Source organism: Acomys minous, assembly GCF_964271855.1.
Source record: "Acomys minous genome assembly, chromosome: 16".
Lineage (NCBI taxonomy): Eukaryota > Metazoa > Chordata > Mammalia > Rodentia > Muridae > Acomys > Acomys minous.
The window spans coordinates 13,116,864-13,134,043 of record NC_140498.1 but is presented as its reverse complement, the minus strand read 5'-3'; the positions used below and the strand labels follow the sequence as shown (position 1 = coordinate 13,134,043).

The 17,180-nt window shown below is 41.9% G+C and overlaps 1 protein-coding gene and 1 pseudogene across 2 annotated transcripts; both read right to left on the bottom strand.

Moving 5' to 3' along the window:
- On the bottom strand, positions 1–963 carry LOC311586064 (olfactory receptor 2T29-like; the record flags this gene model as incomplete). The annotated part of the gene is made up of 1 exon (XM_084761877.1): positions 1–963. One exon carries the CDS (start codon positions 961–963, stop codon positions 1–3), a length of 963 nt encoding a protein of 320 aa, XP_084618003.1.
- A 14,214-nt stretch (positions 964–15,177) lies between these two features.
- LOC311586067 (olfactory receptor 2T29-like) lies at positions 15,178–16,135 on the bottom strand (annotated as a pseudogene). Its single transcript has one exon. The product of its transcript is annotated as an olfactory receptor 2T29-like (transcript).
- Between the last annotated feature and the right edge of the window lie 1,045 nt (positions 16,136–17,180).

Genomic DNA, 17,180 nt, shown 5'->3' with positions numbered 1-17,180 from the left:
TTACTTCATTGTTTCCTGAAAGAGGGGTCTCACAATGAACAACTTCTTCATAGCCTCTGTGACATTCTTATTCCTAAGGCTATAGATTAGGGGGTTCAACAGGGGCGTGAGTATTGTGTAAAACACAGACACCACCATGTCCTTCTCAGGGGTGTGGAAGGAGGCAGGGAGCATGTAGGTGTAGATAGCAGCGCCATAGAACAGGATGACCACAGTCATGTGGGAGGAGCAGGTGGCCAAGGCCTTCTTCCTGCCCTCTGCCGAGTTCATCCTGAGGACAGTGAGGAGGATGGATGAATAGGAGCTGGAGATGACCGTCACAGGGATGAGGAGCATGAGCACACAGCACAGGTACATGAGGGTCTCAGAGAGCCAGGTGTCTGAGCAGGACAGCTTTGTCACAGCGGGGACCTCACAGAAGAAGTGGTGGATCTCCCGGGACCCACAGAAGGGGAAGGTCATGGTGACAGGGGTCAGCATGAAGCCATCCAATGATCCCAGGAACCAACAGGCGGATGTCAGGAGGAGACACACTCTATGGTTCATGAGGACAGGATAACGGAGTGGGTGACAGATGGCCACATAGCGGTCATAAGACATGGCAGCCAGAAGGAAAAATTCTGAACCTACAAGTGTCAAGTAGAGGAACATCTGCATCCCACAGGCAGCAGCTGAGATCTTGTGGCTCCCCAGGACCTGGTCCATGAGCATCTTGGGCACAGTGACAGAAATGTACATCATGTCCATGAGGGACAGCTGGCTGATGAAAAAGTACATGGGAGTGTGGAGGTGTGTGTCAGAGAGTATCAGAAGGATTCGGATGGCGTTCCCTGACAAGGCCATCAGGAAAACCACAAATATGACCACAGCAAGCAGGGCAGGGTGTTTGGCTTGACTGAAGAGTCCCACCAGGGTGAAATCTGACAGACCAGTGTAGTTGCTCATCCAGGAGTTGATGTCCATGAGTGTCTCCTAGGCAACCAAGAGGTGGTCAGTGAAGGCTTACTGATATGTGCACAAGCCTACTGTGCTGGGAAAGATTCCCAGTCCAGTAGATCCAAGCATGACAGTCTACCTAAAATTTAGTAATTTAAAAAGGTAAGAATTCACATCTGTGGGTAAAACCATCACAACTCAGAATAGTGGCACCACATTTCATGGTCATAATCTTTCCTGATGACAAATAATAGTGTTTTCTATCAACAAGTTCTTCTGATTTGCCAGGTGATATTATGTTACTAACAGAAATAGTGAACACGAACCAACAAAAACCAAAGAAAGTGAAATGCAAGCAAACACATTATTTAGAAAATTGATGAACACACAAGTTACTCTTCACGACCATTGTAGAGCTGCTTCTAATATTAACACATCATGAGTTGAATGCTCCAGTTTAGCATTCACTGAAGAATCTGGTTTTTGAAATAAGATGGTAAAAGATCTTAGTTGAGCAATGCACACAGTCCAGTGACTTTGAAGTGTCCTATACATGTTTGTCTTGATAGATAGATGCTCTTTAAATATACATTCATATGAACATGTTCATATGAAAATGTAGATAGAAAAATACATATAATGTGTTTACTCATCTAACGCGGGTTGGATAGAGTTAGTGGGATGCCTCACCCTTTTCTCATGTCTGCTTCTCCAAGTTCGTCTTTTCACAGGGTCCACACTTAGCTCTCATGCTAAGCAGGGAGCAGAGGAGTCAACAGTCTCTGCCAGCTGCCAGGCCAGGCTGTGGCAGCAGCGACTCTGTGGACTGCCAGCCACTTCTTCATGGAGTCTGAGAAGCAGAGAGAACACAGTCCTGAGATGTTCCTGATAGTAACTCACCATTCCCTCCACTCCATGCTCACAGCCTGCCTCTGTGATAGATGCTGACAGGAAACCAGGGACATGTTAGCCTTGATTGCATTAAACAAGGGTCATGTCTATGGATGCTGAGAAACTAGTTCATAAATGTGAATTAAGTGTGAAGGCTTACATAGGAACAACATAGTAAGAAATAGCAATAGACAGAATGTATCTGGCCTTTCTGATGAGGCTCAGTGAATGTCTCTTCTACACGTCCTTTTAAAGAGAGAAGATTTTTAAGTCTCTAAAAATTTCTGAACAAGTGGATATTTCATTTTTAAAGCTGTAAGCAATAGGAAGGATTTGAAATTTCCCCATTCATCTGCTAGCGAGGTTACATGGGAGGCTGTAGAGACAGTGATCTCAAGTCTCAGGCACATTTCATATATCTATGTCAAGATTTTAAACTAAGACACAAAGCCAAACCCGATCCTGAAGTCCTTGCCGCACTGTGTTCTGTCTGAGCTGCAACAGAGTAGAGAACACGGCAGTTTTCTTGATGCCTTCAAAAAAATGTCAGAAAATTCTAAGACCTATGGGAGGCGATGGGCGATGGGCAGAGGCAGACAAAAAAAAAAAAATGGATAGATTTCCATTTTAAAAAGACGTATTCATGAAAGGAAACTTAGACCTATTCAGAATTTAAACATTCCAAAGTTCCTTTTATGTTACCTGCTGACTCTGTTTAGAACAAAGAACGGTTAGGGAGCCAGAGTTTATGAGACGCCCTGACCACTGTTTGCTGGGAGAGTGGAGGTCTGGAGGCAGGTGAGGGACAGGAGGGGTGCTGGAAAGGGCGATGCACTCTGTTAAATGAGGGCCAACAGCATGAAGGTCCCCGGGCAGCAGTGAGACCAAGAACGTGGTGTCTGCACAAGGCATGGGACTAGCAGCCGGCTTGCCCTTACCCATGCTGTGTTATTTGATTTCATGGGAGCAGCTTGGTGCATCGTTATCACTTTGTATCACTAACAGTGAAGGTAGAGAAAGGACAGAGCATCATCCCAAGCCAGCAGCATCCCTGAACCACCCTGGTCCTTAGATAGGCGTCACCATGTGTTCTTCTTTCACAGAGGAGAAGCTCAGGGTCTCGGGGCATCGGCCTCACATCACACAAAAACTGACAGTATCAGTGCTTAACTTGTGTGTAGGCATAGGGGGACCTGCCTGAGTTCTATGAGAAACACCACGTCTCCTGCAACATATATTTTTGAATGTTTGAATTTTGAATACCCACTTTTTGCTTCATATGCTGAGACATAATTAAGATTAAGATATTTTTGCTTTATTGTCACCCTCAAAAATCACCCACAGTTTAAATTAAATAAGCCTCAAAAGAGACAGTTTTGGAAAACTAATGCATTGTCCTATGAACACTTAGAAATATAAAGGAAGAGTGAATGTGGTGGCAGATGCCTACCACAATCGTGGCACTGGGGAAGCTGAGGCAGGCATTGATTTCACCAATTTAATCAAGGCAAGTCTGAGTGCACACACTCGCTCCCTCTCTCCCTCCCCTCTGTGTGTGTGTGTGTGTGTGTGTGTGTGTGTGTGTGTGTGTGTGTGTGTGTAGAAGACTGATAGTTAAGAGACATTGTCTCAAAATATATCAATTAAAATTGGAACACACATTGTTTCATTCATTAGTTAGGAAAAAACTAAAAGAAAGCTTTAGGGAGAAGTGAGATAGGGTGGCACACGCTGTTACTTACCTTTAACGCCAAGAGGTAGAATCTGGTAGATCTCTGAGTCTACAGAATGAGTTCCAGAGCAACCAGGGCTACACAGAGTACCATGGCTCAAAATCTAACCCGAACAGACAACGAAGAAGAAGGAGGAGGAGGAAGAGGAAAAGGATGATGATAATGATGATGATGCCGAATTTCTTTTCTCCACATGAAAATCACACAATAAAGGATAAAACAGGCCCCATAGAGAAAGCACCGACCATCTTCTGACCACCCTGTGCCCCGCAGACTCTCCTGTCAGGTCCTACTCACCATCAGATGCAGATGCAGCCTGGGCCACATGGGGCAAGGGACAAGCTGGTTAAGTGCACAAGGAGCAGGAGGCAAGTGACGTCATCCCTGGCTGGACTTTGCTCATTCCTGGATACAGATTTGGTTAATAGTTTCCCTCTGGGACTTTAAAGAAGAGTGTAACCAAGGGAGCCAGGGATGCTGACAGAAAGCACAACCACAGCCTGATTTACTGCTCAGCTTTGCTAGGGTGGGAAATCATAACCAGTATTCACAATATCCTGAATATCACCATCATAAGTAGCAATCTGGTCCAGCATGAGTCAGTTACTGCATGTCCAGGACCTTTTTCACTGTAGAGAACTCTCTCTCTCCCCCACAGTCTCTCTTTCTGTTTGTGTTCATAAAAACTTCCTGTAGTGTTTGGGATATATTATCTTTCTATAGGTGTGGACTTGGAAGCTTGTGGCTTAGCTACTATGTCATAGACACTGCTCCTTGCTAGTACGCAGTATACTGACCCTGAGGCCTTGTCCGTCATGTGCCATCTTGCCTTTGCCACAGTGGGATGGACCACAGACACAAGCATCACCAACACAATATAAAAGATGGAGGTCGGAATCTCAGGCATTGAGGATATGGTAGAAGAAAGAGGTACATCAGTGAAAGAACATGCAACATCTAAAAACTTTCTGACACAAAATATCTAGGAAAGACCAAACCTAAGAATAATAGGAATAAAACACAGAGACGAATTCTAGATGAAAGGCCCAGAAAATATTTTCAAAAAACATAGAAAACAATTTTTCCTTTAAAATGTTTTTCTTTAAAAATTTTTTATTATAATTTATTCAGATAACATCCCGATTGTTATCCCTTTGCTTGTGTCTTCTCATTCCCACTCTCCCTCCCTCTTCCACCTTCTTCTCCTCCCCTTGATCTCTGACAGAAGGGGACTTCCTCCCCCACCATATGACCACAGCCTATCAAGTATTCTCTGGATAGCCTGCTTCCCCTTCCTCTGTGTGCCACCAGGCCTCCCTATGAAGGGGCAGTGATTAAACCAGGGCCACTAGAGTTCATGTCAGAGGCAGTCCATTTTCTCCCCACAACTGTGGAGAATGAGCTGTCCATTTGCTACATCTGAACGGGGGTCTAAGTTTACTGCATGCATTATCCTTGGTTGGTGCAATAGTTTGTGCAGGCTCCCCTGGCTTCAGATCTGCTGGTCTCCTTGTAGGGCTCCTGAGTCCTCTGTGTCCTTGCTCTGTGTCCCCTGCTCTTCTATATCACTTCTACCCCGATTCCACCAGCGAGTCCCAACATGTGTCTTGATCCCCCAGTGGTTAGAGTCTTGCAGATGATATCTATGTTGGGCTAATACCCACTTATAAGTGAGTATATACCATTCATGAGACGCTTACAAAACACCAGATAGGTTGGACCTCAAAAGAAAGTCCTCATACCACATAATAATCAAAACATACAGAACAAAGTAAGAATATTAAAAACTGCAAGGGATAAAGACCAAGGAACATATAGAGGCAAATCTATTACAATTATACCCAACTTTTCACTGGTGACTCTAAAAGCCAGAAGGGCCTGAACAGATGTCCTGCAGACTATGAGACCACAGTTGCCAGCCCATGTTATTATACCCAGCAAGATGTTCTTGACCATAGATAGAGAAAACAAAATATTACACAACAAAGTCAAATTTAAACAACATCTATACACAAATCCAGCCTTACAGAAGGTACTAGAAGGAAAATGCCAACCGAAGAAGATTAACTACACACATGACATAATTATTTCCATAGCAATAATAAAAGAAAGGAAGTGCACACATACACACATACACACATACCACCACCACCACCACCACCACCACCACCACCACCACCACCAGCACCACCAATGACAATACCAACACCAACAACCACCACCACAACAAAAACAAAGAATGAATAGGCATTTGTCATTGATATCTCTTTATATCAATGTATTCAATTCCCCAATAAAAAGATACAGACTAACAGAATGGATTCAGGAACAGGATACATCATGTTGCTGTATATAAAAAACACAGCTTAACACAAAAGGCAGACATATCCTCAGTAATGCAAACGGTTGGAAAAAGATTTTCTAAGCAAATGGACCGAAGAAACAAGCAGGTGTAACCACTCTAACATCTAACAAAATAGACATCAAATGAAAAGTAATCAAAAGAAAAAGGAAGGACACTTCATATTCATCAAGGGAAAGACCTACCAAGATGATCTTTCAGTTCTTAACATCTATGCCCCAAATGGCAGGACACCCAGCTTTGGGAAAAAAAAACATTGCTAAAGCTTAAATCACACACCAACATTCACATATTGATGGTGAGAGAGTTCAATAGCCGACTCTCACCAATGGACAGGTCATCTAGACAAAACCTAAACAGAGAAATACTGGCGCTAATGGACATTATGAATCAAATGTCTACAGAAAAATTCACCCAAACTCAAATAAATATAACATCTTCTCGGCACCTCATGCATCTCGTTTCAAAACTGATCACTTATTCACAGCCACAGAACATGCTTCAACAGATATCAACAACCTACATCCTATCAGACCATCATGGATTAAAGCTGGAATCCAACAACTACAGAAATAACAGAAAGCCTATAAACTCATGGAAACTGAATACAAACTGGGGCAAGACATAAATAAAAAATAAAACTAAGGACTTTTTAGAATTCAATAAAACTGAATACACAGGAAACATATTGGAGGGCTGGAGAGATGGCTCAGCAGTTAAGAGCCCTGTCTTCTCTTCCAGAGGTCCTGAGTTAAATTCTCAGCAACCACATGGGATCTCACAACCATCTATAATGAGATCTGGTGCTCTCTTCTCACATGCAGGTAGAATACTGTGTATGTAATTTTAAAAATCTTTTTCTTTGCAATGCAAAGAAAAAAAGATCATAGCACTAAGTGCTTAAATAAAATAATTCCAGAGATCTCAAACTAGCAACTCAATAGCACAACCAAAAACTCTGGAACAAAAAGAAGTAATGGGACAGAAATTGGAAAGGAAGAAGAAGACAGCAGGAAATAATCAAATTGAGGCCAGGAATCAATAAAACAAAAGCAACGAGAACAATGCAAAGAATCAACGAAACAAAGAGTTGGGTTTTAAAAACATTTTTATAATATTTTTACATACATTTATATTATTACACACATATAAAATAAACTACATACAGCAGGAAGAACCATGAAACAATCAGGAATTATATAAATGCTACATTCACAATGTTCTGGTTATTTGTATTTGGCAACCTTGAAGAAAACATTTTTCCTATCTTGGTGAGTCTAAAATCCTGAATGAAAATCAATGTTTCACCTCTATCAACATAAAACATCTGTCTAGACCTAAAAACATCTTAACCCCTAAACAACTAAGCTTAATTGTAAGACCAAACTGTCTGGTCTTCAATCCCATCAGAGACTTGAAAAGGAAGAGACTTAATTACCTGAGTAAACAAACTGGAAGTGAGGGTGAGCAGCTTCCACAATGAAGAAATTACAGAGACAGTTTGCAGCCTGATTAGTCACCCAAAACTCTCTATAATGGTAGAACATCATCTTCAACCTTCAGGCCCAATGTATCTGATGCACACACTTTTGAGGCAGGAACTAAAAGAGTTGGCTCTTTGAGAAAGTCAACAAGATAGACAAACCTTTATCCAAACTGAGCAAAAGACACAGAGAGAATTTCAAATTAACAAAATCATGAATGAAAAGGGAGACATAAAACCAAGAAATCCAAAGAATCATTAGGTTGTACTTTAAAACTGTAGAGTAAAAAACAACAACAACAAAAAACAAAAAAAAAAAAAAAGGAAAATGTAAAAGAAATACATACTTTTCTTGATCTATACCATTTACCAAAGTTAAATCAAAGATCGGGTCATCAATATAAATAAATCTATAAGCCCTGAAGAAATTAGTCATTGGAAACGGGAAGCAATCATTGAAAGTCTCTCGACCAGTGAGACATGGGCTTTTGAAGAAGACATTTGAAGAAGAGCAAATACCAATACTCCTCAAATTATTCCACAAAACAGAAACAGAAGGAACATTGGCAAATTCATTTTATGAGGTCACAATTACCCTGATACCCAAACCACACAACGATTCAACAAAGAAAGAGAATTACTAACCAATTTCTATCACAAACATAGATGCAAAATTATCCAATAAAATATCTGCAAACTGAATCCAAGAAGACAACAAGAAGCTCATTCACCATGATCAAGGAGGATTTATCCCAGAGATTCAGGAATAGTTCAACATACCAAAATCATCAATGTGGTTCATCATAGAAACAAACTGAAAGAAAAAACAACCAGACGTGCTCTCTTTTTCAATTTCTTTCATCAAAGACTTGAAGCTCTTGTCATACAGGTCTTTCATTTGCTCAGTTAGAGTTCCCCAAGATACTTTATGTTATTTATGGCTATTGTGAAGGGTGTTGTTTCCCTTATTTCTTGGCCCATTTATTGCTTGTATAAAGGAGGGCTACTGATTTTTTAAAGTTAATTTTATAACCAGCCACTTTGCTGAAGATGTTTGTCAGCTGTAGGAGTTCTCTGGTGGAATTTTAAGGGTCATTTATGTGCACTATCATATCATCTGCACATAGTGATACTTTGATTTCCTCCTTAAAAATTGTTCTCCTTTACTTGTCTTGTTGCTCTAGCTAGGACTTCAAGTAGTATATTGAAGAGAAACAGAGAGAGTGGGCAGCCTTGTCTTGTTTCTGATTTTAGTGGAATGGCTTAGAGTTTCTCCCCATTTAATTTGTATATTTGTATATTGCCTTCATTGTGTTCAGGTGTGTGCCTTGTATGCCTTATCCCTCCAAGACTTTTTAACATGAAGGGATGTTAGATTTTGTCAAAGGTTTTTTTCTATAACTAATGAGAGGATCATGTGGCTTTTTTATTTCAGTTTGTTTATATGGAGGGTTATATTGATGGTTTCTGAATAATGAACCACCCCCCCATTCCTGGGATAAAACGTATTTGGTTATGGTGGATGATGGTTTTGCTGTGTTCTTGGATTCAGTTTGTGATCATTTTAGTGAGTATTTTTATATTGGTCTTCATAAGAAAGATTGGAACGAAATTCTCTTTTTTGTTTGAGTCTTGTGTGGTTTAGATATCAGGGTGATTGTGACCTCATAGAATGAGTTCGGCAATGTTCCTTCAGTTTCTATTTTGTGGAATAGTTTGGGGAGTATTGATATTAGCTCTTCTTTGAAAATCTATTAGAATTCTGCACTGAAACTATCTGGCCCAGACCCTTTTTGCTGTTGTTTGGAGACTTTTAATAACTGCTTGGATTTCCTTAGGGTTTATGGGTCTATTTAAATTGTTTACTTGATCTTGATTTAAAGTTGGTAAGTTGTATCTATCAAGAAAATTGTCCATTTCATTTAGATTTTCCAGTTTTGTGGAGTATGGGTTTTTGAAATAAGACCAAAGATGGAAAGATCTCTCGTGCTCATGCATCAGTAGGGTTAGCATAGTAAAAATGGCTGTCTTACCAAAAACAATCTACAGATTCAATGGAATTCCCATAAAAATTTCAACAGAATTCTTTACAGTCTTTGAAGGAGCAATCCTCAACTTCACATGGAAAGGCCTAGAATAGCTAAAACAATCCTGTACAATTAAGAACTTCTGGATGTATCGCCATCCCTGATTTCAAACTGTACTACCGAGCAATAGTATTAAAAACCGCATGGTGCTGGCATAAGAGCATACAGGTTGATCAATGGAATCTAATCAAAGACCCAGAAATAAACCCATACACTGACAGATACTTGATTTCTTTTTACAAAAGAGCCAAAACCATGCAATGGAAGAAAGAAAACATCTTTAACAAGTAGGACTGGTCCAACTGGATGTCAGCATGTAGAAGAATCCAAATAGATCCATATTTATCATCACCCTGCACAAAACTCAAGTCCAAATGCATCAACGACCTCAATATAAAACCAGATACACTAAATCTGATAGAAGAGAAAGTGGGAATAATCCTTGAACGATTGGTACAGGAGGCTACTTCCTGAACAGAACACCAACAACTAAGGCTCTAAAGTTAACAGTAAATTGGACCTCTTGACATCAAAAATCTTCTGTAAGACAAAGGACACTGTCAGTAGGACAAAACAGCAGGTTACAGAATGGGAAAAGATCTTCACTAACCCTACATCCAACGGAGGGCTAATATCCAAAATATAGAAATTAAACACCAATGAACCAAATAACCCAATTAAAAACCCAATTACAGAGCTAAACAGATATTTAAGCTAAGTAACAAGGAGGGCCCAAGAGAGGATGCTTGAATCTCATTTAGAAGGGGAAATAAGAGACATCTGAAATAGATGAAGGGAGGTAACTGATTGAGAGAGGGTGTGGGCAGGGTAACTGGGTGGGAATCATGTGTGGGGAGAGTGAGGGTCAGGGCAGGACTGGGACAGAGAGTAGAAGACAGTTGGGGGACATCTCTAGGGCAAGGGAGGCTCCCAGGAGTCTAGGGAGTGACTCTAGCTGAGGCTTGTGGCAGTGGGCGATTTGGAGCCTGAAGTCACCAAGTCTTGTAGCCAGATGGGACTTTCAGTGGAGAGAGGGGGATACCAGCCCATCCATAAAACCTTCAAAATTTGTCACGCCTACAAGAAGTGTAGGGATAAAGATGGGGGAAAGTTTGAGGGACTGGCAAACCAACGACAGGCCCAACTTGAGACCCAGCCCATGGGAGAGAGCCAACCTCTGAGACTATTAATGATACTCTGCTTTGCCTGCAGACAGGAGCCTAGCACAATTGTCTTCTGAGAGGCTTCATTCCACAGCCAATGGATACAGTTGCAGAGACCCACAGCCAAACAATAGGCCGAACTCAGGGAATCTTTTGGAAGGGTGGGAGGATGGATTGAGGGGGACCAGAGTGGTCAAGGACACATCAAGTAGACCTATAGGGTCAACTAACCTGGACCTATAGGGGCTCACAGAGACTGAACTCCCAACCAAAGAGCATGGGTGGGCTGGACATAGGTCCCCTGAACATGTGTGACAGATGTGTAGTTGGTCATCATGTGAGGCCCCTAACAAGGAGAGTAGGGCCTATCTCTGACTCTGTTGCTTGACTTTGGCTCCCTTTCCCCTAGCTGGGTTGCTTTGCCTGACTCACAGCCAAACATTAGTTGAAGAGAGCCCAAATTGGAGATCTCTACTGGGTTCCTCCCCTTGGAGCTAGGGGAACTCTGTGAAAGTTGGGGAGAGAGAAGTGTAGGAGTCAGAGGGGTTGAGAACACCAGGAGTACAGGGCCAGAGAGTCAACAACTAAGCAGGACTCAAAGTGTCTCATGGAGCCCATATGGGTCGGCACTAGGTTGTTATGGTTGTTAGCGTGCTGTTTTTGTAGCACTCCTAACAGTGAGATGTCTCTGACTCTTTTGCTCTTGGAACACTTTACCTCTTTCTGAGTTGAAATATGGTTTTATTATATGAGCTGTATGAGAGAATAAAAATGGAATGTGAATAATTATCTAATAATAAATGGTACTTAATATTAAGGAGAAAAAAGCTGTTATACTTTATTGCCTTCTTATGTTATCTAGTATTGTTTATACATTAGTTACCATAGTGACCAGTCTTATATAGCCTTGTTTTGCTCGAGTTTCCCTTTAGAAGAACCCAGGAACATGAGAAAAATAAACAGGGAAATTGAGATTTTCCAGAAAAAAAATCCATGAATAGAATGTTCCAAAAACTGAAACCCACCATTAATAAAATAGCAGAAAATATCAATAATCAACTGGACCAAGCAGGAGAAAGACTATCAGAGATGGAGGACAAGGCTGAAGACATACTCCAAAAACACAGGATTAAATAGTTATTTCCTTGCACCAATGTCATTGCTCACAGAAATAGAACAAAACAAAAACAAACAAACAAACAAAAAAACCCAGAAACAACCAAAGAACCAAGCAAACAAACCAATAAACAAACAAAAGATAGCCACATGAAACTGAAGCAAAGGAAAATGGCAAACGTATCAGCATTCCTGACGTCATGTTAAACCACAGTAACAGAAGCTGCATGGTGTGGGCACAAAAGGAGACATACAGGTCAGTGACGTGGAACAGACGACTCAGGTATGAACCCACAGAGCCCTGGCCACCACACGATGGAGAAAAGATGATTCCACCAACAGCTCATGCTGAGAACACTGGATAGCGACAAACAGGAATGAAATTAGACCCATCTCTTGCCCAAAGTCTGACTGAGCCCCAAGGCTCTGAAACAGGAAGAAGCAGAGAAAACACCATGAGACACAGGCATAGGCCGGGACGTGTGACTAAGATTCCAGTTGGCCAGGAAAAAAATGCCTGCAACCCTCAGGTGGGATCTTGGTAGCCTGCAGGAGCAGGAGGTTCTTTATGGCAAAGGAAGTGCTTGAATGAAAAGACGGCGGAATGGGAGGAAGACTTGGTAGCTATTCATCTGAGTGAAGGTTAGCGCATAGAACACACAAAAAATTAAACAAATAGGAAATGGAACAATGTAGTTTAGAAAATGGCCTAATTAAATAGACAAACGGTCCTCAAAAGATGATATCAAGTGGCCAATGAGCATGAAAAAAGTGTTCAATCTTACTAACTCTCAGAAAGAAAGGAAGTCAGCACAACAGTGAGATTCCATTGCTGTGGAGTATTACTTAGCAGAGAAGACGGCTGGGTTTCAACCAGTAGAAAGTCTTAATTGGCCAGCCTCTAACCTCACTGAGTGTTTGGGATTCCAGTGTAGTACCGAGACTTTTAAACACACACACATACACACACACACACACACACACACACACACACAGAGAGAGAGAGAGAGAGAGAGAGAGAGAGAGAGAGAGAGAGAGAGAGAGAACAGAGCAAAAAGTAGATCCGCCATGTGACCAGCTGCGTGCCGTTTCTCACAGTTACCTGAAGGATTCCTGGTGAATCACGGCAGTGAGTGCACTTCAGTGCCTGATGTAGCACTGCTCACAAAGGCTAAGTAGTTATGGGACCAACCTAGGTCCCCAACAGAGGGATGGATGAAGAAAATGTGTATAAACAATGAGATTTTATTTCAGCCATAAATAGAAACAAATGTTACTCACAGAAAAAAAATGGGCACAACTGGAGACAATCACACCAAGTGAATTAATTCAGTCTCTGAAAGAGAAATATCACATGTTTTCAGTCATTTGTGGTCCCTAAATTGTATACAGAATCACGTGCACATAGATGAGACATAGGTAGAAATGTAATTGCCTATGGGATACAAGGGACTAACAGCAGACAGTATACAAGTGTATGAACATCATTGATTGAAAAAAGAAAAACAGTTTCTCAAATTTGACATTCTTCTGTTTAGCTTTGTTTTTGTTTTTCTGAAATCGAACCTCCCTCCCCCCCCCTCTCTCTCTGTGTGTGTGTGTGTGTGTGTGTGTGTGTGTGTGTGTGTGTAGCCCTAGAGCACCCAATATAGACAAGGCTGGCCTCAACTCACAGAGATCCACCTGCCTCTGTCTCCTGAGTGCTGGGATTAAAAGGGTGTGGCATCACACCTGGCCTTTCAAATATGCTATTCTCAGCATCAACGCTCATCTATCTACAATGTCTTTAGGAGCCATTCACTGTCCACTTTGGTTTCTGGGCCAGCATCCCTGTGACTATCAGGTGAAACCTTTTGGAATGCATTGGCTTGTCCGGATGCTAGCTTCCCCCACACTAAAAGCATTCCATATCACCAGACAGCTTCTGAGAACCGTGGCTGAGACTTTGATATTTGGCTACAACCTGAATCCTTATGTTTTAACAAGTGTAGCTGAAAAATAGGCCTTGAGCTGTGACCTATGATTTGTCCATATTTTGTAACTTTCCTTGAGCCTTTGGATCATGTCTTTGGTGTAGGCTTTACCTTTTCCAAACCTACTTTATTTGGAGTTATTTAAATGCTTATACCTCCCTTCCCACCCACCTACCTTAGATAGGAGAGAAAGGAAATTTATGGGAACGGGAGAAATAGACCATGTTGAATTCAGTTTCTGGGAGCAATCCCCCTGGTGTAGTTGGCAGGATTTCAGCAGACCAGCAATTCCACCAAAGTTGCTACTGGAACCTGGAACAGCAGCCAGGACTCAGAGCCTCAAAGCCTTCGCTGGAGTGGTTCTCTCTAGGAGCATCTCAAAGTGGAGCTATGAACTGCCAAACAATACCAAGACCCAAAAATCTCCCGCCTCCCCTTTGGGGCTTATGTACATATGCCCTCTCAGAGTACTGTACTAGGATATTTTTCAGCCGACAAAAACCAAGGTCCCACGTGAGGTGGTTGGACCTCCAAGTTGATAAACATCACCTGCTCTCTCACAAGTCTGTTCCCCATCCCATACTTGGGATCAAAACAAAAACATGTTTATATCTGCTACACTTTGGGCAAAATCTGAGTCCATGTTCCTGAACCATGGTCACTCACTTATAGAATAGGCCAAACCTTATTCCCTCTGAAGTGAGAGCTGTGTTTGGTTTTGAGGGTATATTTATATGCAAACACAGCTACACTGACAATTTGAAACCCTCAGGGCCACTTGAATTATCCAGATTTAAATATCTTTTAACCATTTTTTTTAAAAAAAACTATGTCATAATAGAAGAGCTGAATGGAGAAAACTGTACCTTGCTCTTTATTTTTAAATAATTTCAAATTTACACAAAATATCAAGAAAATAAAAGAATTGATTCAATATGCCAATTATGTCATTTCACCTCTTTTAAAGGTGTCAACAATGTGACTGTCAATTCACTAATTCATGACCGTTTATTGCTCAATGTGACACAATATTTGCTTAGTAAGACTATTTTTACACAAAAATTAAATGGTTACTATCAACTTCAAAAAGTGTAACATTGACAGAACAAATGTTTTGGATGAATAAGAAGCATATCAAATCGGGGTGTAGAGGCGCACGTCTTTAATCTCAGCACTCAAGAGGCAGAGGCAGGTGGATCTCTGTGAGCTCAAGGCCAGCCTGGTCTACCAAGTGAGTCCAGGATAGCTAGGGCTACACAGAGAGATCCTGTATTGAAAATTAAAAAAATCACAATTTCAGAATAGATAAATAATTATCCATGAATGTTGACCATGAGATGAGAGAGAGACAGATGAGGAGTGATGTCAGCATGTGGCCAGGAGCAACAGATGTCTAGAGACCAGGAAAAGGCATGATTCCCTTCCAAATTATTTCACTGTTTCTTTGGAGAGGGATTTTACACCCAAATATTTCTTTATAACCTCTGTGACAATCTTACTCCTAAGACTATAGATTAGTGGGTTTAAAAAAGGAGTGAGTATTGTGTAAAACACAGACACCACCATGTCCTTCTTAGGGGTGTGGAAGGAAGCAGGGAGCATGTAGGTGTAGACAGCAGCCCCAAAGAACAGGATGACCACAGTCATGTGGGAGGAGCAGGTGGCCAAGGCCTTCTTCCTGCCCTCTGCCGAGTTCATCCTGAGGACAGTGAGGAGGATGGATGAGTAGGAGCTGGAGATGACCGTCACAGGGATGAGGAGCATGAGCACACAGCACAGGTACATGAGGGTCTCAGAGAGCCAGGTGTCTGAGCAGGACAGCTTCCTCACAGCGGGGACCTCACAGAAGAAGTGGTGGATCTCCCGGGACCCACAGAAGGGGAAGGTCATGGTGACAGGAGCAAATATGAAGCCATCCAAGGATCCCAGGAACCAACAGGCAGATGTCAGGAGGAGACACACTCTACGGTTCATGAGGACAGGATAACGGAGTGGGTGACAGATGGCCACATAGCGGTCATAAGACATGGCAGCCAGAAGAAAAGATTCTGAACCTGCAAGTGTCAGGTAGAGGAACATCTGCATCCCACAGGCAGCAGTTGAGATCTTGTGGCTCCCCAGGACCTGGTCCATGAGCATCTTGGGCACAGTGACAGAAATGTACATCATGTCCATGAGGGACAGCTGGCTGATGAAAAAGTACATGGGAGTGTGGAGGTGTGTGTCAGAGAGTATCAGAAGGATCAGGAGGGCATTCCCTGACAAGGCCATCAGGAAAATCACAAATATGACCACAGCAAGCAGGGCAGGGTTTTTGGCTTGACTGAAGAATCCCACCAGGGTGAAATCTGACAGGCCAGTGTAGTTGCTCATCCAGGGGGTGATGTCCATGGGTGTTTCCTAGGCAACCAAGAAGCTTTGGGGTTAGTGAGTGCCCAGGGATATGTGCGCAAACCTACTGTGCTAAGAAATTTCCCTGGGCTTGTGGATCTGAGGATGACAATCTACCTATAATTCAATAATTTATAAAGTAAAAATTCACATCTGTGGTTAGAGCCACCACACCTCAGATCAAACCCTATCACAGTTATGGTAGTGACCTTTCCTGATGACAAATTATGTCCTCTAAGAACCAGTATTTGAAGTTTACAGGATGATTTTTTTTTGCTAACAAAAATAATGAATTACCAACCAAAACAAACAAACACTAATAGTGAAATGCAAACAAGAATAAAACAAACATGCCAACAAGAAAATTAGTGACTACACATCTGCTCCTAATATTAACACATTATGAGATGCACATTGAAGAATCTGGTTTTTAAAATAATATGGTAAAAGATCTTAGTTGAGCAATGCATACAGTGCATTGACTGTGGAGAGCCATGCTAGGAGAAATCCCTGTGCTTACAGCTGTGGCTGACAGTTGAGGCAGAAGTTGTTTTTCACAAAACTAGCACTGTTCCAAACACAGGTGTAAGAGCTTGTGGTGTTTTGCTATATAAGCCATGCTGGCTTGAATAAAGTTGAGCCTTGATCTGGCCATGTCTTGGCTCCGTTCTTCATGTCTCTGCCCCCTCAGTCCCCACGCCCTCTTTCAGGGACCTTGCTCAACTTGCCCTGCAGGGCGGGACAATTGACTTTGAGATTTGTACATATGTTTGTTTTGATAAATAAACACTCTTTAAATATACATTAATATAACTATGTTCATATGAAAAGATAGGCAAAAAAATACATGTAACACATTTGCTTATCTAAGGCTGGTTGGACAGAGTTAGGGGGAGGACTCACTGTGTTCTGGTCTCTGCTTCTCCACATTCCTCTCCTCACAGGGTCCACCCTTTGCTATAAGGATCTGAAGGAGGCAGAGGAGGCAGCTGTCACCGCTGGCTGCCAGGCCAGGCTGTGGCAGCAGCGACTCCGTGGACTGCCA